The sequence below is a fragment of the Agelaius tricolor genome, unplaced genomic scaffold (genome assembly GCF_023055355.1).
Source record: "Agelaius tricolor isolate 1412-34295 unplaced genomic scaffold, bAgeTri1.0.p SCAF_129, whole genome shotgun sequence".
Taxonomy (NCBI): domain Eukaryota; kingdom Metazoa; phylum Chordata; class Aves; order Passeriformes; family Icteridae; genus Agelaius; species Agelaius tricolor.
In genome coordinates this window covers 33,684-56,829 of record NW_027269389.1, presented here as the reverse complement: position 1 = coordinate 56,829, position 23,146 = coordinate 33,684, and the positions used below count along the sequence as shown (strand labels likewise).

At 44.2% G+C, this 23,146-nt stretch overlaps 1 protein-coding gene and 1 long non-coding RNA gene across 5 annotated transcripts in view; both read right to left on the bottom strand.

The window, feature by feature from the left end:
- PRMT5 (protein arginine methyltransferase 5) overlaps positions 1-23,146 on the bottom strand; it is a 53,884-nt gene that overhangs the window by 13,152 nt on the left and 17,586 nt on the right. For 3 of the 4 annotated variants that reach the window (XM_071420217.1, XM_071420220.1, XM_071420219.1), the window contains 6 exons: positions 20,507-20,670; positions 17,789-17,950; positions 10,561-10,638; positions 9,379-9,437; positions 4,376-4,498; positions 2,438-2,613 (listed from right to left, as the gene is read on the bottom strand). In XM_071420217.1, the coding sequence (XP_071276318.1) occupies positions 2,438-2,613; positions 4,376-4,498; positions 9,379-9,437; positions 10,561-10,638; positions 17,789-17,950; positions 20,507-20,670 (762 nt within the window). The remainder of the gene's footprint in view (positions 1-2,437; positions 2,614-4,375; positions 4,499-9,378; positions 9,438-10,560; positions 10,639-17,788; positions 17,951-20,506; positions 20,671-23,146) is intronic. The other variant, XM_071420218.1, reaches the window with a different exon arrangement.
- Positions 16,252-17,775, bottom strand: LOC139586668 (uncharacterized). Its single transcript, XR_011677901.1, has 3 exons — positions 17,258-17,775; positions 16,866-17,143; positions 16,252-16,346 (listed from the first exon to the last, which is right to left on the bottom strand). It is a non-coding gene; the product is annotated as an uncharacterized lncRNA (long non-coding RNA).

Sequence of the window (23,146 nt, the reverse complement as noted above, 5' to 3'; positions counted from 1 at the left end):
CATTTTTCCCCAATTTTCCCCAAATTTTCCCCACTTTTGTGCCAATTTTCCCATTTTCCACCCAATTTTCCCATTTTTGCCCGATTTTCCCCAAAATTTTTTCCCCTTTTTTCCCCCGTTTTTTTTCTCATTCCCCATTTTCTGTCTTCTTTTCCCCCACCTTTTCCCCCATTCTCCCAAAATTTCCCCCATTTTTTCCCCACTTTTGTGCCAATTTTCCCTTTTTTAATTCCCATTTCCCCCAATTCCCATTTCCCCCTTTCTTCTGCCATTTTCCCATTTTTTCCTTTTTTTAACCCAAAATTTTTCCAACTTCTTTTCCCCCATTTTTCTTCCCCTTCCCCTTTTTCCTCTTCTTTTCCCCCACTTTTTCCCCAATTTTCCCCAATTTTCCCCATTTTTTCCCCACTTTTGTGCCAATTTTCCACTTTTTTATTCCCATTTTCCACCCAATTTTCCCATTTTTTGCCCGATTTTCCCCAAAATTTTTTACCCTTTTTCCTCCCCATTCTTTTTCCCCTTCCCCCTTTTTCCTCTCCTTTTCCCCCACTTTTTCCCCAATTTTCCCCAAATTCTCCCCATTTTTTCCCCACTTTTGTGCCAATTTTCCACTTTTTTATTCCCATTTTCCACCCAATTTTCCCATTTTTTGCCCGATTTTCCCCAAAATTTTTTGCCCTTTTTTCCCCCGTTTTTTTTCTCATCCCACATTTTCTGTCTTCTTTTCCCCCACATTTTCCCCCCATTTTCCCAAAATTTCCCCCATTTTTTCCCCACTTTTGTGCCAATTTTCCACTTTTTATTCCCATTTCCCCCAATTCCCATTTTCCCCTTTCTTCTGCCATTTTCCCATTTTTTCCTTTTTTTATCCCAAAATTTTTCCAGGTTTTTTCCCCTCATTTTTTTTCCCCTTTCCCCTTTTTCCTCTTCTTTTCCCCCACCTTTTCCCCCCATTTTTCCCCAATTTTCCCCAAATTTTCCCCACTTTTGTGCCAATTTTCCCATTTTCACAAATTTTCCCATTTTTGCCCGATTTTCCCCAAAATTTTTTCCCCTTTTTTCCCCCGTTTTTTTTCTCATCCCACATTTTCTGTCTTCTTTTCCCCCACATTTTCCCCCCATTTTCCCAAAATTTCCCCCAATTTTTCCCCACTTTTGTGCCAATTTTCCACTTTTTTAATTCCCATTTCCCCCAATTCCCATTTCCCCCTTTCTTCTGCCATTTTCCCATTTTTTCCTTTTTTATCCCAAAATTTTTCCAGGTTTTTTCCCCTCATTTTTTTTCCCTTCCCCCTTTTTCCTCTCCTTTTCCCCCACTTTTTCCCCAATTGTCCCCAAATTTCCCCCATTTTTTCCCCACTTTTGTGCCAATTTTCCCTTTTTCAATTCAATTTTCCCCCCATTTTCCCATTTTTTGCCCGATTTTCCCCAAATTTTTTTCCCCTTTTTTCCCCCCATTTTTTTCCCCTTGCCCCTTTTTCCTCTTCTTTTCCCCCACCTTTTCCCCCCATTTTCCCCAAATTTTCCTAAAATTTTCCCCACTTTTGTGCCAATTTTCCCATTTTCACAAATTTTCCCATTTTTGGCCATTTTCTCCCCAAATTTTTTACCCCTTTTTTCCCCCCATTTTTTTTCTCATCCCACATTTTCCTCTCCTTTTCCCCCACATTTTCCCCCATTTTCCCCAGATTTCCCCCATTTTTTCCCCACTTTTGTGCCAATTTTCCACTTTTTTATTCCCACTTCCCCCAATTCCCATTTCCCCCTTTTCTTCTGCCATTTTCCCATTTTTTGCCCAATTTTCCCCAAAAAATTTCCCTCCTTTTCCCCTTCATTTTTTTTCCCCTTCCCCCTTTTTCCTCTTCTTTTCCCCCACCTTTTCCCCCCATTTTCCCCAAAATTTCCCCAAATTTTCCCCACTTTTGTGCCAATTTTCCCATTTTCACAAATTTTCCCATTTTTGGCCAATTTCTCCCCAAAAATTTTCCCCTTTTTCTTCCCCATTTTTTTTCCTCTTTCCTCCTTTTTCCTCTTCTTTTCCCCCACTCTTTCCCATTTTTTCCTCCCATTTCCCCCATTTTTTCCCCACTTTTGTGCCAATTTTCCCCTTTTTTAATTCCCATTTCCCCCAATTCCCATTTCCCCCCAGTTTCTTCTGCCATTTTCCCATTTTTTCCTTTTTTTATCCCAAAATTTTTTCCCCTTTTTTCCCCCCATTTTTTTTTCATCTTTCACATTTTTCCTCTTCTTTTCCCCCACGTTTTCCCCCCATTTCCCCAATTTTTCCCCCATTTTTTCCCCACTTTTGTGCCAATTTTCCCCTTTTTTTAATTCCGTTTTTTCCCCGTTTTTCCCCGTTTCTCCCCCATTTCCCCACCGATTTTCACGGGGTTTTTTTTGCCCGTTTTCTCCCTTTTTCAGCCCATTCCTCACCCACCTTTCAGGCACCCCCTGGCCCCATCCAGGCACTCTGGGGACAGCTCGTTGTCCCCGAAGGACCCCAGCAGCTCCGACACCACCAGGTCCGCGCGCTCGGGCGCCGCCCAGCCCCGCATGTCCCTGGACACCACCGACACCTGCGAGCCCCACTCCTCCCACTGGCAGTTCTCCAGCCTAATTTGCATAATTAGCACTCATTAGTTCATTAATAACCCTTAAAACACCCCCCAGATCAAGCAGGATAAAATTCCGATAAACGATCAATAAAATATCGGTGATCAATAACTCGCCCTGCTCCTCCCATGCCGCTTTTCCACTCTTAATTACCCCTAATTAATTCATAATTAGCCCTCATTAGCGTTAATTAGGTCGTTAATAACCCTTAATAAAAAGGAGCATTAAAATCCCTTAAAAAATCCCACCCTGATCAATCAGGATAAAATTCCAATAAGTGATCAATAACCCTCCCTGCTCCTGCCATGCCGCTTTTCCACTCTTATTTACCTTTAATGACCTTTAATTAATTCATTAATAGTCCTCATTAGCATTAATTAGTTCGTTAATAATCCTTAAAACACCCCCCTGATCAATTGGGATAAAATTCCAATAAGGGATCAATAAAATATCGGTGATCAATAACCCTGATCTGTGCGGGTATTGATGGGGATCGATTGGTATTGACTGATTGATTTAATGGGCATTGATCGGTAATCGATTGGTATTGACTGGAACTGATTGATTTAATGGGTATTGATTGGTATTGACTGGTTTAATGGGCATTGATAGGTAATCGATTGGTATTGACTGGAACTGATTGATTCAATGGGCATTGATCGGTAATCAATTAATCCTGATTGGCATTGATTGATTCAATGGGCATTGATCAGTATTGGTGGTAATCGATCAGTATTGATTGGTATTGATTGATATTGACTGATTCAATGGGCGTTGATCGGTAATTGATTGGTATTGATTGGTATTGATTGATTCAATGGGCATTGAATGGTATTGATCAGTATTAAATGTATTGATTGTTATCAATGGTTATCGATAGTTATCGATGGGTTATTGATGGATATTGATGGATATCGATGGGTTATTGATCGGTTATTGATGGTTATCGATGGTTATCAATGGGTTATTGATGGTGATCAATGGGTTATCGATGGTTATTGATGGTATTGATGGTTACCGATGGTTATTGATAGATTATTGATCGATTATTGATGGTTATCAATGGATATCGATGGATATTGATGGTTATTGATGGTTATCAATGGTTAGTGATTGGTTACTGATGATTATCAATGGTTATCAATGGTTATCAATGGGTTATTGATGGTTATTAATGGTATTGATGGTTTTTGATGGTTATTGATCGATATCAACGGTTATCAATGGTTATCGATGGTTATCAATGGTTATCAATGGTTATTGATGGTTATCGATGGTTATTGATCGGATATCGATGTTTATCGATAGTTATCGATGGTTATTGATGGGTTATCGATGGTTATTTATTAATTATTGATCCATTACCCCAGCCCGACAGGCGGGTATTGATCAGTACCAATTGACACCATAGATACCAATGGTCATTTATTGATTATTGATTGGTTATTGATTATTGATTATTGATCAATACTCACGTTGGGGTTCTTCTCCACGGCGTAGAGCCGCACCCCAGCCCAATGGGCAGTTATTGATCAGTACCAATTGACACCATGGATATTTATTGATCATTGATTATTGATTATTGATTATCGATCGGTGATCAATACTCACGTGACGACGGCGTTTGGGTTCTTCTCGACGGCGTAGAGCCGCACCCCAGCCCCACAGACAATTATTGATCAGTACCAATTGACACCATAGATATTTATTGATTATTGATCGGTTATTGATTATTGGTTATCGATCATTGATCAATACTCACGTGACGACGGCGTTGGGGTTCTTCTCGACGGCGTAGAGCCGCACCCTGGCCCCGGCCTGGCGCGCCGCCCTCAGCACGGCCGACACCAGGGGACCCCGCCCGGCGCCCAGAACCATCACAACCCTGGGGACGCCAAAAACGGCAAAATTCAACCCAAAAACGGGGCAGGGATGAGGAAAAAATCCCAGCAAAAAAATCCCAAAATAACCCCAAAAAATGACCCCAAAATTCACCAAAATTCACCCCAAAATCCAACCCTAAAATCACCAAATTCACCCCAAAATTCAACACAAAATCCCCCCAAAATCACCTCGAAATTACCCCAAAAATGGGAAAATTCACTCCAGAAATGCCCCCCAAAATTCACCCCAAAATGGCCAAAATTCATCCCAAAATCTCCCAAATTTAACCAAAAAATCATCCCCAAAACATTCACCCGAAAAATGCCCCCAAAATTCACCCCAAAATCCCCCAAATTCACCCCAAAAATCACCTCGAAATGACCCCAAAAATGGGAAAATTCACCCCAAAAATGGCTCAGGAACACAAAAATACCCAAAATCCATGAAATTCACCCCAAAATCCCCCTGAGCACGGCCGAGACCAGGGGACCCCGCCCGGCACCCAGAACCATCACAACCCTGGGGACACCAAAAATGGGAAAATTCAACCCAAAAATGGGAAAATTCAACCCAAAAATGGGAAAATTCAACCCAAAAACGGGGTTGAAAAATACCCAAAAAAATCCCAGCAAAAAACCCAAAAAATCCCAGCAAAAAACCCAAAAAATCCCAGCAAAATAACCCCAAAATCCCGCAAAATTTAACACAAAATTCACCCCCAAAATGGGAAAATTCACCCCAAAAATGGGGCAGGAAGGCAAAAAAAACCCCCCAAAAATCCCAGCAAAAATACCCCAAAATCCCAGCAAAATTACCCAAAATCCATGAAATTCACCCCAAATTCAACCCCAAAAAATCCCCCCAAAATTCCCCCCAAAATCCCCCAAATTTACCCCAAAAATCATCCCAAAAAATGGAAAAATTAGGTCTAGAAATGCCCCCAAAATTCACCCCCAAATTGACCCCAAAAATGGGAAAATTCACCCCAAAATCCCCCAAATTTACCCCAAAAATCATCCCAAAAATGGGAAAATTCACCCGAAAAATGCCCCCAAAACTGACCCCAAAATGGCGGAAATTCACCCCAAAAACGGGGCAGGAAGGAAAAAAAATACCCAAAAAATCCCAGCAAAAAAACCCAAAAAATGACCCCAAAATTCAGCAAAATTCACCCCAAAATCCACCCTAAAAGCACCAAAATTCAGCCCCAAATGCCCCAAAATTCAGCACAAAATTCACCCCAAAAATGGGGCAGGAAGGCAAAAAAACCCCCCAAAAAATCCCATTAAAAATACCCCAAAATTCATTAAAATTACCCCAAATTCAACACAAAATCCCCCCAAAATTCACCCCAAAACTCCCCAAATTTACCCCAAAAATCATCCCAAAAAATGGGAAAATTCAGTCCAGAAATGACCCCAAAATTCACCCCAAAATCCCCCAAATTCAGCCCAAAATCTTCCCAAAATTCAACACAAATTCTTCCCAAAAATCTCCCAAAATTCATCCCAAAAAATGGGAAAATTCACCCCAAAAATGGGGCAGGGATGAGAAAAAATCCCAGCAAAAAAATCCCAAAATAACCCCAAAAAATGACCCCAAAATTCACCAAAATTCACCCCAAAATCCACCCTAAAAGCACCAAAATTCAGCCCAAAATTCAACACAAAATCCCCCCAAAATCACCCCAAAATGGGAAAATTCACTCCAGAAATGACCCCAAAATTCACCCCAAAATCCCCCAAATTCAACCCAAAATCTTCCCAAAATTCAACACAAATTCTTCCCAAAAATCTCCCAAAATTCATCCCAAAAAATGGGGAAATTCACCCCAAAAATGGGGCAGAGATGAAAAAAAATCCCAGCAAAAAAACCCCAAAATAACCCCAAAAAATGACCCCAAAATTCAGCAAAATTCACCCCAAAATCCACCCTAAAAGCACCAAAATTCAGCCCAAAATGCCCCAAAATTCAGCACAAAATTCACCCCAAAATTCCCCCAAAAATTCCCCCCAAATTCACCCCAAATTCACCTAAAATTACCCCAGATTTTACCCAAAATGCCCCAAATTCATCCCAAAATTCTCCCCAAAATTCACCCAAAAATCCGGCAAATTTTACCCAAAATCCCCAAAATTCACCCCAAAATTCTCCTCAAAATTCACCCCAAAATCCCCCAAAATTCAACCCCAAATCCCCCCAAAATCGCCCCAAAAATGGGAAAATTCACCCCAAAAATGGGTCAGGAACACAAAAAACCCCAAATGCCCCAAATTCACCCCAAATTTACCCAAAATCCCCCAAAATCATCCCAAAAATGCCCCCAAATTCACCCCAAAATTGGGGGATTTTAGGTAAATTTGGGGCCAATTTTGGGGGGAATTTGGGGAATTTTTGGGGTGAATTTTGGGGATTTTGGGGCCAATTTTGGGGGGAATTTTGAGGAAAATTTTGGGGGGAATTTCGGGGATTTTGGGCAAAATTTGGGGTGAATTTTGGAGTCAATTTGGGGTCAATTTTAGGGCCTTTTGGGTGAATTTTGGGGTGAATTTTGGGTGAATTTGGGGTCAATTTTGGGGTGAATTTGGGGCATTTTAGGTGAATTTTGGGGCCAATTTTGGGTTGAATTTGTGGCATTTTTGGGCCATTTTGGGGCCATTTTGGGGTGAATTTTGGGGTGAATTTGGGGTAAATTTTGGGGCCATTTTGGGGTGAATTTTGGGGCCAATTTTGGGTTGAATTTGTGGAATTTTTGTGCCATTTTGGGGTGAATTTGAGCCAATTTTGGGGTGAATTTGGGCTGAATTTTGGGGTGAATTTGGAGCCATTTTGGGGTCAATTTTGGGGTGAATTTGGGGCATTTTGGGTGAATTTTGCGGTCAATTTTGGGCTCAATTTGGGGTGAATTTGGGGAATTTTGGGGAGAATTTGGGGCAAATTTGGGGCAAATTTTGGGTTGAATTTTTGGGGCGAATTTGGGGTGAATTTGGGGCATTTGGGGTCAATTTTGGGGTGAATTTGGGGTGAATTTTGGGGTGAATTTTGGGGTGAATTTGGGGCCAATTTTGGGGTGAATTTGGTCCCTTTTGGGATGAATTTTGGGGTGAATTTGGGCCATTTTGGGGTGAATTTTGGGGCGATTTTGGGTTGAATTTTGGGTGAATTTTTGGGGTGAATTTGGGGGATTTTGGTCCATTTTGGGGTGAATTTGGGGTGAATTTAGGGTGAATTTTTGGGGTGAATTTGGGCCATTTTGGGGTGAATTTGGGTGAATTTTGGGGTGATTTTGGGTCGAATTTTGGGGTGAATTTTGGGTGAATTTTTGGGGTCAATTTGGGGTCAATTTTGGGGTGAATTTGGGGCATTTTGGGTGAATTTTGGGTGAATTTTGCGGTCAATTTTGGGCTGAATTTGGGGAATTTTGGGGAGAATTTGGGGCAAATTTGGGGCAAATTTTGGGTTGAATTTTTGGGGCGAATTTCGGGTGAATTTGGGGCCAATTTTGGGGTGAATTTTGGGGTGAATTTGGGGTGAATTTGGGGCATTTTGGGGTGAATTTTGGGGGGAATTTGTGGAATTTTGGGGCGAATTTTGAGGAGAATTTTGGGGTGAATTTTGGGGTGAATTAGGGGCATTTTGGGTGAATTTGGGGTGAATTTTAGGTCAATTTTGGGCTGAATTTGGGGCATTTTGGGGTGAATTTTGGGCTGAATTTAGTGGATTTTGGGGTCAATTTTGGGGTGAATTTTGGGGTGAATTTGGGGAATTTTGGAGTGAATTTTGGGGTGAATTTTGGGGTGAATTTTGGGGATTTTGGGGCCAATTTTTGGATGAATTTTGGGGTGAATTTTGGGTGAATTTTTGGGGTGAATTTGGTCCCTTTTGGGGTCAATTTTGGGCCAATTTTGGGTTGAATTTGTGGAATTTTTGGGCCATTTTGGAGCCACTTTTGGGGTGAATTTGGGGTGAATTTGGGGCATTTTGGGGTGAATTTTGGGGTGAATTTGGGTCGAATTTTGGGGTGAATTTTGGGTGAATTTTTGGGGTGAATTTGGGCCATTTTGGGGTTAAATTGGGGTGAATTTTGGGGTGAATTTGGGGCCAATTTGGGGTCAGTTTTGGGGTGAATTTTGGGGTGAATTTGGGATAAAATTGGGTGAATTGTGGCGTGAATTTAGGGCCAATTTTGGAGTGAATTTTGGGGTGAATTTGGGGGATTTTGGGGCAAATTTTGGGCCATTTTGGGGTGAATTTCGGGTGAATTTTGGGGTGAATTTGGGCCGATTTTGGGTGAATTTTGGGTGAATTTTTTGGCCATTTTGGGGTGAATTTTGGGGCCAATTTTAGGGTGAATTTGGGGTGAATTTGGGCCATTTTGGGGTGAATTTTGGGTGAATTTTTGGGGCATTTTGGGGCCAATTTTGGGGTGATTTTGGGGTGAATTTTTGGGATGAATTTGGTCCCTTTTGGGGTGAATTTTTGGGGTGAATTTGAGGGATTTTGGTCCATTTTGGGATGAATTTTGGGGTGAATTTTAGGTGAATTTTTGGGCCATTTTGGGGTGAATTTGGGGCCAATTTTGGGGCCATTTTTTGAGTGAATTTTTGGGTGAATTTGGGGTGAATTTTGGGTGAGTTTTTGGGGTGAATGTGGGGGATTTTGGTCCATTTTGGGGTGAATTTTGGGGTGAATTTTTGGGGTGAATTTGGTCCCTTTTGGTCCCTTTTTGGGTGAATTTTGGGGTGAATTTTGGGGATTTTGGGGGCAATTTTTGGGTGAATTTTGGGGTGAATTTTGGGGTGAATTTGGGGGATTTTGGTCCCTTTTTGGGTGAGTTTTTGGGGTGAATTTGGGGGATTTTGGTCCATTTTGGGCACTCACTGCACGTTGGTTTCTCGCTCCCCCTCAGGCACTCGGTCCTGCAGGCACTTGAAGATGGCCTGGGGTGATGCAAATTTATGCAAATGAGGGGGCGTGGCAACAGCCAGGCACCCCCAATCAGCCCTGGTGGGTGTGGCCATGCAAATTAGACCAGCAGCCAAACCAATCACACCCTGATTATGCAAATGAAACAAATTATCTATGCAAATTAGCATTGCCTATATGCAAATTGCAGCTGCTCCATGCAAATGAGAAGCGCCGTTATGCAAATCATACCCAAATAAAGGTTAGACAGTCCCAAAGGGGGGTGTGGCTATGCAAATTAAGCTGATTTGCATAATGGAATTATGACGGGTTTATGCAAATCACGTGCATTTATGCAAATCACGGATTAAATTATGCAAATTTTAATGAAATCACACAAATAGCAGCTAAATTATGCAAATCACAAATTAACCTATGCAAATTATTTATTAAATAAGGCAAAATGAAAATCACATTATGCAAATCAGCAATTAAGCAATTCAAATCTATAATTATTCTATGCAAATCAATAATGAACATAAAATAGCATTAACCATCATTAACAATTATGCTAATTACTCACTAATTTACACGGATCACCAATTTATGCAAATTTCCGATCAATTTATGCAGATTTTTGACCAATCCATGCAAATCAGAGCATTTTATGCAAATATCTTTTCTGGTTATGCAAATTTCTGATCAATTCATGCAAATTTTCGATCAATTCATGCATATAAGAGAATTTTATGCAAATACCTTGTCCAGTTATGCAAATTTCTGATCAATTCATGCAAATTGGATTCTTTTATGCAAATATATTGTCAGTTTATGGAAATTACTGAATAATTTATGCAAATTTTCGATTAATTCATGCAAATCGGATTCTTTTATGCAAATATCTTGTCTGTTTATGCAAATTCCTGAATAATTTAAGCAAACTGAATAATGCACCAGTGGTTATTGCCGAAGTGGTTAATTTGCATAAATTAGCCATTCATTTATGCAAATGAGGGCAGAGTTGGTGCCTAGAACACCAAAGGTACAGGAAGGGAGGCGCCCATGCAAATTAGCAGCGTGAATATGCAAATAGGGGGTGGAGGGGAGGGGAAAGGAGGGCGGGGCTATGCAGATGAGATGCAAATGAGGGGGCGGTACCTGCTGGTATTGGCAGTATTTGATTGGGTCCTTCTCGAAGACCTCGTAGGTCTGAGACTCCAGGTTGTCCATCAGGGGCTGGGGAGACCCAAAAACCGCGGAATTCAGCCCAAAATTCAGCCCAAAAAATGAGAAAAATGGGCACAAAATTGGGCAAAAATTGGGCAAAATTGAGCCAAAAAATTGGGAAAAAATTGGAAAAAATCACGACAAAAATTGAGACAAAATTGGCCCAAAATTGACCCAAAAAATTGGACAAAAATTGGACAAAAATTGGCACAAAATTGGACCAAAATTGGCACAAAATTGGACCAAAATTGGCACAAAAATTGGCCTGGAATTGGAACAAAATTGGACAAAAATTGAGCCAAAATTGGACAAAATTGATCCAAAAAATTGGACAAAAATTGGCACAAAATTGGGCCGGAATTGGGCAAAATTGAGCCAAAATATTGGGCAAAAATTGGCACAAAATCACCCCAAAAATTGAGCCAAAATTGGACAAAAATCACCCAAAAATTGGTTCAAAATTGGACAAAAATTGGACAAATTTGACTGAAAAATTGACCCAAAATTGGCACAAAATTGGACAAAAATCACCCCAAAAATCGGCACAAAATTGGGCCAGAATTGGGCAAAATTGGCACAAAAAATTGGGCAAAATTGACCCAAAATTGGACAAAAATTGGCACAAAATTGGCACAAAACTGGACAAAACTTGGCACAAAATTGGACAAAAATTGGACTAAATCGACTCAAAAATTGACCCAAAATCACCCCAAATATTGACCCAAAATTGACCCAAAATTGACCCAAAATTGGACCAAAATTGGACCAAAATTGGCACAAAATTGGGCCAAAATTGGACAAAATAGACCCAAAAAATTGGCACAAAATCATCCCAAAAAATTGAGCCAAAATTAGACAAAATTGACCCAAAAAATTGGACAAAAATTGGCACAACATTGGCACAAAATTGGACAAAAATTGAGCCAAAATTGGACAAAATTGACCCAAAAAATTGGACAAAAATTGGCACAAAATTGGCCCAAAATTTGACAAAATTGACCCAAAAAATTGGACAAAAATTGGACAAAATCACCCCAAAAATTCCCCCAGAATTGGCCCAAAAATGGACAAAAAATGACCCAAAATTGGACAAAAATCAGCCCAAAAATTCCCCCAGAACTGGCCCAAAAATGGACAAAAATTGACCCAAAATTGGCACAAAATTGGACAAAAATCACCCCAAAAATTGGCCCAGAATTGACCCAAAAATTGACCCAAAGTTGGCCCAGAATTGGCTCAAAATTGGACAAAAATTGGTCCAAAATTGGACAAAAATTGACCCAAAATTGACCCAGACTTGGCCCAAAATTGGCCAAAAATTGGCCCAAAATTGACCCAAAAATTGACCCAAAATGACCCAAAAAAGTGACTCGGAATTGGCCCAAAATTGGACAAAATTGGCCCAAAATTGACCCAAAATTGGACAAAAATTGGTCCAAAATTGGACAAAAATTGACCCAGACTTGGCCCAAAATTGGACAAAAATTGGCCCAAAATTGACCCAGAAATGACCCAGAATCACCCCAAAAATTGACCCGGAATTGGCCCAAAATTGGACAAAAATTGGCATAAAATTTGTCCCAAAATTGGCCAAAAATTGGCACAAAATCACCCCAAAAATTGGACAAAAATTGGCTCAAAATTGACCCAAAATTGGACAAAAATTGACCCAGAAATTCCCACTGAATTGACCCAAAATTGGCCCAAATTTTACTTTAAAAGTTGCTGAAAATTCCCCCAAAAATTGACCCAAAATTGACCCAAAATTGACCCAGAACTGGCCCAAAATTGACCCAGAATTGACCCAAAATTGGCCCAAATTTGGACAAAAATTGACCCAAAATTGACCCAGAATTGACCCAAAATTGGACAAAAATTGACCCAAAATTGGCCCAAAATCACCCCAAAAATTGACCCGGAATTGGCCCAAAATTGGCTCAAAATTGACCCAAAATTGGCTCAAAATTGACCCAAAATTGGACAAAAATTGGCCCAAAATTGGCTCAAAATTGACCCAAAATTGGACAAAAATTGGCACAAAATTGACCCAAAATTGGCCCAAAATTGACCCAAAATTGGACAAAAATTGGCCCAAAATTGACCCAAAAATTGACCCAGAATTGACCCAAAATTGGACAAAAATTGGCCCAAAATTGACCCAAAAATTGACCCAGAATTGACCCAAAATTGACCCAGAATTGACCCAAAATTGACCCAGAATTGACCCAAAATTGGCCCAAATTTGGACAAAAATTGATCCAAAATTGGCCCAAAATTGACCCAGAATTGACCCAAAATTGGACAAAAATTGACCCAAAATTGGCCCAAAATCACCCCAAAAACTGACCCGGAATTGGCCCAAAATTGGCTCAAAATTGGCCCAAAATTGACTCAAAATTGACCCAAAATTGGACAAAAATTGGCCCAAAATTGGCTCAAAATTGACCCAAAATTGGACAAAAATTGGCACAAAATTGACCCAAAATTGGCCCAAAATTGGCCCAAAATTGGACAAAAATTGGCCCAAAATTGACCCAAAAATTGTCCCAGAATTGACCCAAAATTGGACAAAAATTGGCCCAAAATTGACCCAAAAATTGACCCAAAATTGACCCAAAATTAACCCAGAACTGGCCCAAAATTGACCCAGAATTGGCCCAAAATTCTGGGATGAACTGGGAGGGACTGGGAGGGACTGGGAGGGACTGGGATGGAACTGGGATGGACTGGGAGGGACTGGGATGGACTGGGAGGGACTGGGATGGAACTGGGATGGACTGGGATGGACTGGGATGGACTGGGATGGACTGGGAGGGACTGGGATGCAGTTTTTCCTTACTGGGAGTTACTGGTTTGGGGTTTTTTGTTACTGGTTTGGGGTTTTGGGTTACTGGGAGTTACTGGGCTGTTACTGGTTTGAACTGGGATGAACTGGGATCAAACTGGGATGGACTGGGAGGGACTTTGGGGTCATTGAGAGGGACTTTGGGGTCACTGGGATGGAACTGGGATGAACTGGGAGTTACTGGTTTGGGGTTTTTTGGACTGGGGCCTTACTGGTTTGGGTCAGGGCTGTACTGGGACTCTCCCAGTGCCTTACTGGTTTGAACTGGGATGGACTGGGATCAAACTGGGATGGACTGGGATGGACTGGGAGGGACTTTGGGGTCACTGGGATGGATTTTGAGGTAACTGGGAACCAGTTTGGGCTCACTGGGAGTTACTGGTTTGGGGTTTTTTGTTACTGGTTTGGGGTTTTGGGTTACTGGGAGTTACTGGGCTGTTACTGGTTTGAACTGGGATCAAACTGGGATGGACTGGGAGGGACTGGGAGGGACTTTGGGGTCATTGAGAGGGACTTTGGGGTCACTGGGATGGAACTGGGATGAACTGGGAGTTACTGGTTTGGGGTTTTTTGTTACTGGGAGTTACTGGTCGGGCTCAGGGCTGTACTGGGAGGCTCCTGGGCTGTTACTGGTTTATACTGGTTTGAACTGGGATGAACTGGTGTCTCACCTGCAGGGGGCTCTGCAGATAATCCTCAGTACTGGGAGTGACTGGTTTGGGGTTGGTGTTACTGGTTTGGGGTTTTTCCTTACTGGGAGTTACTGGTTTGGGTCAGGCCTTACTGGGAGGCTCTTGAGGTGTTACTGGTTTGAACTGGGATGGACTGGGATGAACTGGGATGGACTGGGATGAACTGGGAGGGACTTTGGGGTCATTGGGAGGGAGTTTGGGGTCACTGGGATGAACTGGGATGAACTGGGAGTTACTGGTTTGGGGTTTTTCCTTACTGGGAGTTACTGGTTTGGGGTTTTTTGTTACTGGTTTGGGGTTTTTTGGAGCAGGGCCTTACTGGTTTGAACTGGGATGAACTGGGATGAACTGGGAGGGACTTTGAGGTCACTGGGAACCAGTTTGGGGTCACTGTGATGGAACTGGGATGAACTGGGAGTTACTGGTTTGGGGTTTTTTGTTACTGGTTTGGGGTTTTTTGCACCGGGGCCTTACTGGGCTGTACTGGGAGGCTCCTGGGCTGTTACTGGTTTGAACTGGGATCAAACTGGGATGAACTGGGAGGGACTTTGGGGTCACTGGGAACCAGTTTGGGCTTACTGGGAGTTACTGGTTTGGGGTTTTCCTTTACTGGTTTGGGGTTTTTTGGAGCGGGGCCTTACTGGTTTGGCTCAGGGCTGTACTGGGACTGTCCCAGTGCCTTACTGGTTTATACTGGGATGAACTGGGATGGACTGGGAGGGACTGGGAGGGACTTTGGGGTCACTGGGAACCAGTTTGGGGTTACTGGGAGCTACTGGTTTGGGGTTTTTTGTTACTGGTTTGGGGTTTTCCTTTACTGGTTTGGGGTTTTTCCTTACTGGGAGTTACTGGTTTGAACTGGGATGGACTGGGATGGACTGGGAGGGACTTTAGGGTCACTGGGGACCAGTTTGGGGTCACTGGGATGAACTGGGAGTTACTGGTTTGGGGTTTCTTGTTACTGGTTTGGGGTTTTTTGTTACTGGTTTGGGGTTTTTTGTTACTGGTTTGGGGTTTTCTGGACCGGGGCCTTACTGGGCTGTACTGGGACTCTCCCAGTGCCTTACTGGTTTATACTGGGATGAACTGGGCTCTCAGCTGCAGGGGGCTCTGCAGATAATCCTCAGTACTGGGAGTGACTGGTTTGAACTGGGATGGACTGGGATGAACTGGGAGGGACTGGGAGGGAACTGGGATGGACTGGGAGTTACTGGTTTGGGGTTTTGGGTTACTGGGAGTTACTGGGCTGTTACTGGTTTGAACTGGGATGGACTGGGATCAAATTGGGAGGGACTGGGATGCAGTTTTGGGTTACTGGGAGTTACTGGTTTGGGGTTTCTCCTTACTGGGAGTTACTGGGCTGTACTGGGAGGGTTCTGGGGAGTTACTGGGATGGACTGGGATGGACTGGGAGGGACTTTGGGGTCACTGGGAACCAGTTTGGGGTCACTGGGATGAACTGGGAGTTACTGGTTTGGGGCTTTTCCTTACTGGGAGTTACTGGTTTGGGGTCAGGCCTTACTGGGCTGTTACTGGTTTGAACTGGGATGGACTGGGATGGACTGGGATGGACTGGGAGTTACTGGTTTGGGGTTTTCTGTTACTGGTTTGGGGTTTTTCCTTACTGGGAGTTACTGGTTTGAACTGGGATGGACTGGGATGAACTGGGATGGACTGGGATGGACTTTGGGGTCACTGGGAACCAGTTTGGGGTCACTGGGATGAACTGGGAGTTACTGGTTTGGGGTTTTTTGTTACTGGTTTGGGGTTTTTCCTTACTGGGAGTTACTGGTTTGGGGTCAGGCCTTACTGGGACTTACTGGTTTGAACTGGGATGGACTGGGAGGGACTTTGGGGTCACTGGGAGGGACTTTGGGGTCAGTGGGAACCAGTTTAGGGTCACTGGGAGTTACTGGTTTGGGGTTTTTTGTTACTGGTTTGGGGTTTTGGGTTACTGGGAGTTACTGGTTTGGGGTTTCTCCTTACTGGGAGTTACTGGTTTGAACTGGGATGGACTGGGGGGCACTTTGGGGTCACTGGGAACCAGTTTTGGCTCACTGGGAGGAACTGGGATGCACTGGGAGTTACTGGTTTGGGGTTTTTTGTTACTGGTTTGGGTCAGGCCTTACTGGGAGGCTCCTGAGGTGTAACTGGTTTGAACTGGGATGAACTGGGATGAACTGGGAGGGAGTTTGGGGTCACTGGGATGGAACTGGGATGAACTGGGAGTTACTGGTTTGGGGTTTTTCCTTACTGGGAGTTACTGGTTTGGGGTTTTTTGTTACTGGTTTGGGGTTTTTTGGAGCGGGGCCTTACTGGGCTGTACTGGGACTCTCCCAGTGCCTTACTGGTTTATACTGGGATGGACTGGGATGGACTGGGATGGACTTTGGGGTCACTGGGAGGGACTTTGGGGTCACTGGGAACCAGTTTGGGGTCACTGGGATGAACTGGGAGTTACTGGTTTGGGGTTTTTCTTTACTGGGAGTTACTGGTTTGGGGTCAGGTGTTCCCAGGGCCTTACTGGGAGTTACTGGTTTGAACTGGGATGGACTGGGAGGGACTTTGGGGTCACTGGGATGCAGTTTTGGCTTACTGGGAGTTACTGGTTTGGGGTTTTTCCTTACTGGGAGTGACCGGTTTGGGGTCAGGCCTTACTGGGAGTTACTGGTTTGAACTGGGATGGACTGGGATCAAACTGGGATCGAACTGGGATGAACTGGGATGAACTGGGATGAACTGGGATGAACTGGGATGGACTTGGAGGCATTTTTGGCTTACTGGGAGTTACTGGTTTGGGGTTTTTTGTTACTGGTTTGGGGTTTTCTGTTACTGGTTTGGGGTTTTTCCTTACTGGGTGTTACTGGTTTGGGGTCAGGCCTTACTGGGAGTTACTGGGCTGTTACTGGTTTGAACTGGGATGAACTGGGAGGGAGTTTGGGGTCACTGGGATGGAACTGGGATGAACTGGGAGTTACTGGTTTGGGGTTTTTCCTTACTGGGAGTTACTGGTTTGGGGTCAGGCCTTACTGGGCTGTTACTGGTTTGAACTGGGATGAACTGGGAGTTACTGGGATGGACTGGGAGGGACTTTGGGGTCACTGGGAGGGACTTTGGGGTCACTGGGAACCAGTTTGGGGTCACTGGGATGAACTGGGAGTTACTGGTTTGGGGTTTTTTGTTACTGGTTTGGGGTTTTTCCTTACTGGGAGTTACTGGTTTGGGGTCAGGTGTTCCCAGGGCCTTACTGGGAGTTACTGGTTGGAACTGGGATCAAACTGGGATGGACTGGGATGAACTGGGAGGGACTTTGGGGTCACTGGGAACCAGTTTTGGCTTACTGGGAGTTACTGGTTTGGGGTTTCTCCTTACTGGGAGTTACTGGGCAGGCTCAGGGCTGTACTGGGAGGGTTCTGGGGTGTTACTGGTTTGAACTGGGATCAAACTGGTTCAAACTGGTCTCACCTGCAGGGGGCTCTGCAGATAATCCTCAGTACTGGGAGTGACTGGTTTGGGGTTTTTTGTTACTGGTTTGGGGTTTTTTGCACCGGGGCCTTACTGGGCTGTACTGGGACTCTCCCAGTGCCTTACTGGTTTATACTGGGATGAACTGGGCTCTCACCTGCAGGGGGCTCTGCAGATAATCCTCGTATCCCCTGGCGTAGACCTCGTAGGCCGAGGGGGGCGGGCGGTGCTGGCCCAGGTGCTCCAGGTACTGCAGGTACACGGCCAGGGGCCGGCCCCCGTGCCTGGGGCTGCCCTGCACGATGATCTGCACGTCCAGCTGCGGGGGAAACCAGTATGGACCAGTATAAACCAGTATGGACCAGTATGGGGGGGTAAAGGGGAAAAAATCCCGAAAAAATCGCGAAAAAATTCGAATTTTTGGGCGTTTTAGAGCCATGAATTCGCCCCAAATCCCTCCCAGTTGGTCCCAAAACCCTCCCAGTTCATCCCAATTCCCAGTATAAACCAGTATGGACCAGTATGGACCAGTATGGGGGGGGAAACCCCAAAAAATCCCGAAAAAATTGCGAAAAAATCGCGAAAAAATTCGAATTTTTGGGCAATTTTTCACCATTTTAAAGGCCCCAAAACCCTCCCAGTTCGTCCTAATTCCCAGTAGAAACCAGTACAGACCAGTATGGACCAGTATGGACCAGTATGGGGGGGGAAACCCCGAAAAATCCCGAAAAAATCCCGAAAAAATTCGAATTTTTGGCCAATTTTAAACCATTTTAAAGGCCCCAAATCCCTCCCAGTTCAGCCCAAAAGCCTCCCAGTTCATCCCAATTCCCAGTATAAACCAGTATGGACCAGTATGGGGGGGAAAGGAAAAAAAATCCCAAAAAAAATCCCGAAAAAATCGCAAAAAAATTCGAATTTTTGGGCCCATTTTTCACCATTTTAGAGGCCCAAAAACCGTCCCAGTTCGTCCAAACTCCCAGTATAAACCAGTATAAACCAGTATGGACCAGTATGGGGGGGAAACCCCAAAAAATTCCCAAAAAAATCCCGAAAAAATCGCAAAAAAATCCCGAAAAAATTCGAATTTTTGGGCATTTTAGAGCCATTAATTGGCCCCAAATCCCTCCCAGTTCATCCCAATCCCAGTACAAACCAGTATAAACCAGTACAAACCAGTATAAACCAGTCCCAAACCAGTACAAACCAGTAACCCCAAATCCCCATTTTCCCCATTTTTTCCCCATTTTTCACCTTTTAGAGCCCCAAAATTGCCCCAAATCGCCCCAAATTTCACCCAGCCCCTCCCAGTGACCCCCTGAACCCCTCCCAGTCCCTCCCAGTATAAACCAGTACAAACCAGTACAAACCAGTATAAACCAGTATAAAAAATCCCCAATTTTCCCTCATTTTCCCCATTTTTTCCCCATTTTTTCCCATTTTTAACCCTTTAACCACCCCCAAATTTCACCCAGCCCCTCCCTGAACCCCTCCCAGTATAAACCAGTATAAACCAGTACAAACCAGTATAAAAAAATCCCCAATTTTCCCCCATTTTACCCAATTTTTCCTCATTTTTCCCCATTTTTAACCCTTTTAGAGCCCCAAAATTGCCCCAAATCGCCCCAAATTTCACCCAGCCCCTCCCAGCACCCCTCCCAGTCCCTCCCAGTATAAACCAGTAACCCCCAGTTTCAAACCAGTAACTCCCAGTTCCAAACCAGTATAAACCAGTATAAAAAAAATCCCCATTTTCCCCCATTTTTCCCCCTTTTAGAGCCCCAAAATTGCCCCAAATCGCCCCAAATTTCACCCAGTCCCTCCCAGTGATCCCCCAGTTCCCTCCCAGTACAAACCAGTACAAACCAGTCCCAAACCAGTACAAACCAGTATAAAAAAATCCCCATTTTCCCCCATTTTTTCCCCTTTTAGAGCCCCAAAATTGCTCCAAATCGCCCCAAATTTCACCCACCCCCTCCCAGCACCCCCCTGAACCCTTCCCAGTCCCTCCCAGTATAAACCAGTACAAACCAGTACAAACCAGTAACCCCAAATCCCCATTTTCCCCAATTTTTCCCCAATTTTCCCCCATTTTTAACCCTTTTAGAGCCCCAAAATCTCCCAAAATTCCCCCAAATTTCACCCAGCCCCTCCCTGAGCCCCTCCCAGTATAAACCAGTATAAACCAGTAACTCCCAGTCCCAAACCAGTACAAACCAGTAACCCCAAATCCCCATTTTCCCTCATTTTCCCCATTTTCCCTCATTTTTCCCCATTTTTAACCCTTTAACCATCCCCAAATTTCACCCAGTCCCTCCCCAAACCCCTCCCAGTCCCTCCCAGTATAAACCAGTACAAACCAGTATAAACCAGTATAAAAAAATCCCCATTTTCCCCAATTTTTCCTCCATTTTTCCCCATTTTCCCCCATTTTTAACCCTTTTAGAGCCCCAAAATCTCCCAAAATTGCCCCAAATTTCACCCAAATTTCACCCAGCCCCTCCCCGAACCCCTCCCAGTCCCTCCAGTATAAACCAGTACAAACCAATACAAACCAGTATAAACCAGTATAAAAAAATCCCCATTTTCCCCAATTTTTCCCCATTTTTTTCCTCATTTTTTAACCCTTTTAGAGCCCCAAAATTGCCCAAATTTCACCCAAATTTCACCCAGCCCCTCCCCAAAACCCCTCCCAGTATAAACCAGTACAAACCAGTACAAAAAAAATCCCCATTTTCCTCATTTTCTCCCCATTTTTAACCCTTTTAGAGCCCCAAAACAGCCCCAAAATTGCCCCAAACCGCCCCAAACTTCACCCAGCCCCTCCCCGCACCCCTCCCAGTATAAACCAGTACAAACCAGTATAAACCAGTACCTTGAGGAGCTGTCCCAGCAGGCGCTGGTGGCCCCGGGCCAGCACTGGGAACCCTTTCTTGTTGGTGAGGAAGAGGCGGGTGGGGAGGAAGGCGGCGCGCACGGGTTCGCCCAGCCAGCGCGCCAGGGCCGCGGGGGAGGGCAGGTCCGGGCCGATCTCCAGCGCTGGAAACCAGTATAAACCAGTATAAACCAGTATGGACCAGTATGGACCAGTATGGGCCGGTATGGGGTGGGAAAAGGGGAAAAAAATCCCGAAAAAATTCGAATTTTTGGGCCGTTTTTCACCATTTTAAAGGCCCCAAATCCTCCCAGCTCATCCCAATTTCAGTACAAACCAGTACAAACCAGTACAAACCAGTATGAACCAGTATGGGCCGGTATGGGGTGGGAAAAGGGGAAAAAATCCCGAAAAAATCCCAAAAAAATTCGAATTTTTGGGCCCATTTTTCACCATTTTAAAGGCCCCAAATCCCTCCCAGTTCATCCCAATCCCAGTATGGACCAGTACAAACCAGTACAAACCAGTATAAACCAGTATGGACCAGTATGGGGTGAGAAAAGGGGAAAAACCCCGAAAAAATCCAAAAAAAATTCGAATTTTTGGGCCATTTTTCACCATTTTTAAGGCCCCAAATCCCTCCCAGCTCATCCCAATTTCCAGTATAAACCAGTATAAACCAGTATAAACCAGTATAAACCAGTATAAAACCAGTACAAACCAGTATGGACCAGTATGGCGTGAGAAAAGGGGAAAAAACCTCAAAAAAATCCCAAAAAAATCCCAATTTTGGGGCCGTTTTAGAGCCCTGGATTGGCCCCCAAATCCCTCCCAGTTCATCCCAATCCCAGTATGGACCAGTATAAACCAGTATAAACCCAGTACGGACCAGTATGGGGCGGGAAACCCCAAAAAATCCCAAAAAATCCCGAAAAAATTCGAATTTTTGGGCCCATTTTTCACCATTTTAAAGGCCCCAAAAGCCTCCCAGTTCATCCCAATTCCCAGTATAAACCAGTATAAACCAGTATAAACCAGTATAAACCAGTATAAACCAGTATGGACCGGTATGGGGTGAGAAAAGGGGAAAAAACGCCGAAAAAATCCCCAAAAAATTCGAATTTTTGGGGCCGTTTTTTCACCATTTTAAAGGCCCCAAATCCCTCCCAGTTCATCCCAATCCCAGTATAAACCAGTATAAACCAGTATGGACCAGTATGGACCAGTTTGGGGTGGAAATGGGGAAAAAACCCCGAAAAAATCCCCAAAAAATTCGAATTTTTGGCCAATTTTTCACCATTTTAAAGGCCCCAAATCCCTCCCAGTTCGTCACAATTTCCAGTATAAACCAGTACAAACCAGTACAAACCAGTATGGACCAGTTTGGGGCGGGAAACCCCAAAAAAATCCCAAAAAAATCCCGAAAAAATTCGAATTTTTGGGCCCATTTTTCACCATTTTAAAGGCCCCAAAAGCCTCCCAGTTCATCCCAATTCCCAGTATAAACCAGTATAAACCAGTATAAACCAGTATAAACCAGTATAAACCAGTATGGACCGGTATGGGGTGAGAAAAGGGGAAAAAACGCCGAAAAAATCCCCAAAAAATTCGAATTTTTGGGGCCGTTTTTCACCATTTTAAAGGCCCCAAATCCCTCCCAGTTCATCCCAATCCTAGTATGGACCAGTATAAACCAGTATGGACCAGTATGGACCAGTATAAACCAGTATGGGCCGGTATTGGGGGGGGGGGGAAACCCCAAAAAACCCCGAAAAAATCCCGAAAAAATTCGAATTTTTGGGCCCATTTTTCACCATTTTAAAGGCCCCAAAAGCCTCCCAGTTCATCCCAATCCCAGTATAAACCAGTATAAGCAGTATGGACCAGTATGGACCAGTTTGGGGTGGGAAATGGGGAAAAAACCCCGAAAAAATCCCGAAAAAATTCGAATTTTTGGCCGTTTTTCACCATTTTAAAGGCCCCAAATCCCTCCCAGTTCGTCCCAATCCCAGTATAAACCAGTATGGACCAGTATGGACCAGTATGGACCCCACCCTAAGCCCCACCCCCTTATCTGTGTAAGCCACACCCCATCCCAGCTAAACCCCGCCCCCTTTCCAAGATAAACCCCGCCCACATCCATTTAAGCTCCACCCTCATCCCAGTTAAACCCCACCCCTTTTTGAAGGTAAGCACCACCCACACCCAGGTAAGCCCCGCCCACTCTCAGCTATGCCCATCCCATTATTTCTGTAAGCCCCGCCCACTCTCAGCTATGCCCATCCCATTATTTCTGTAAGCTCCGCCCACTCTCAGCTATGCCCAACCCATTATTTCTGTAAGCCCCGCCCCCTCTCAGCTATGCCCATCCCATTATTTCTGTAAGCCCCGCCCACTCTCAGCTATGCCCATCCCATTATTTCTGTAAGCCCCGCCCACTCTCAGCTATGCCCATCCCATTATTTCTGCAAGCTCCGCCCACTCTCAGCTATGCCCATCCCATTATTTCTGCAAGCTCCGCCCACTCTCAGCTATGCCCATCCCATTATTTCTGTAAGCTCCGCCCCCTCTCAGCTATGCCCATCCCATTATTTCTGTAAGCCCCGCCCCCTCTCAGCTATGCCCATCCCATTATTTCTG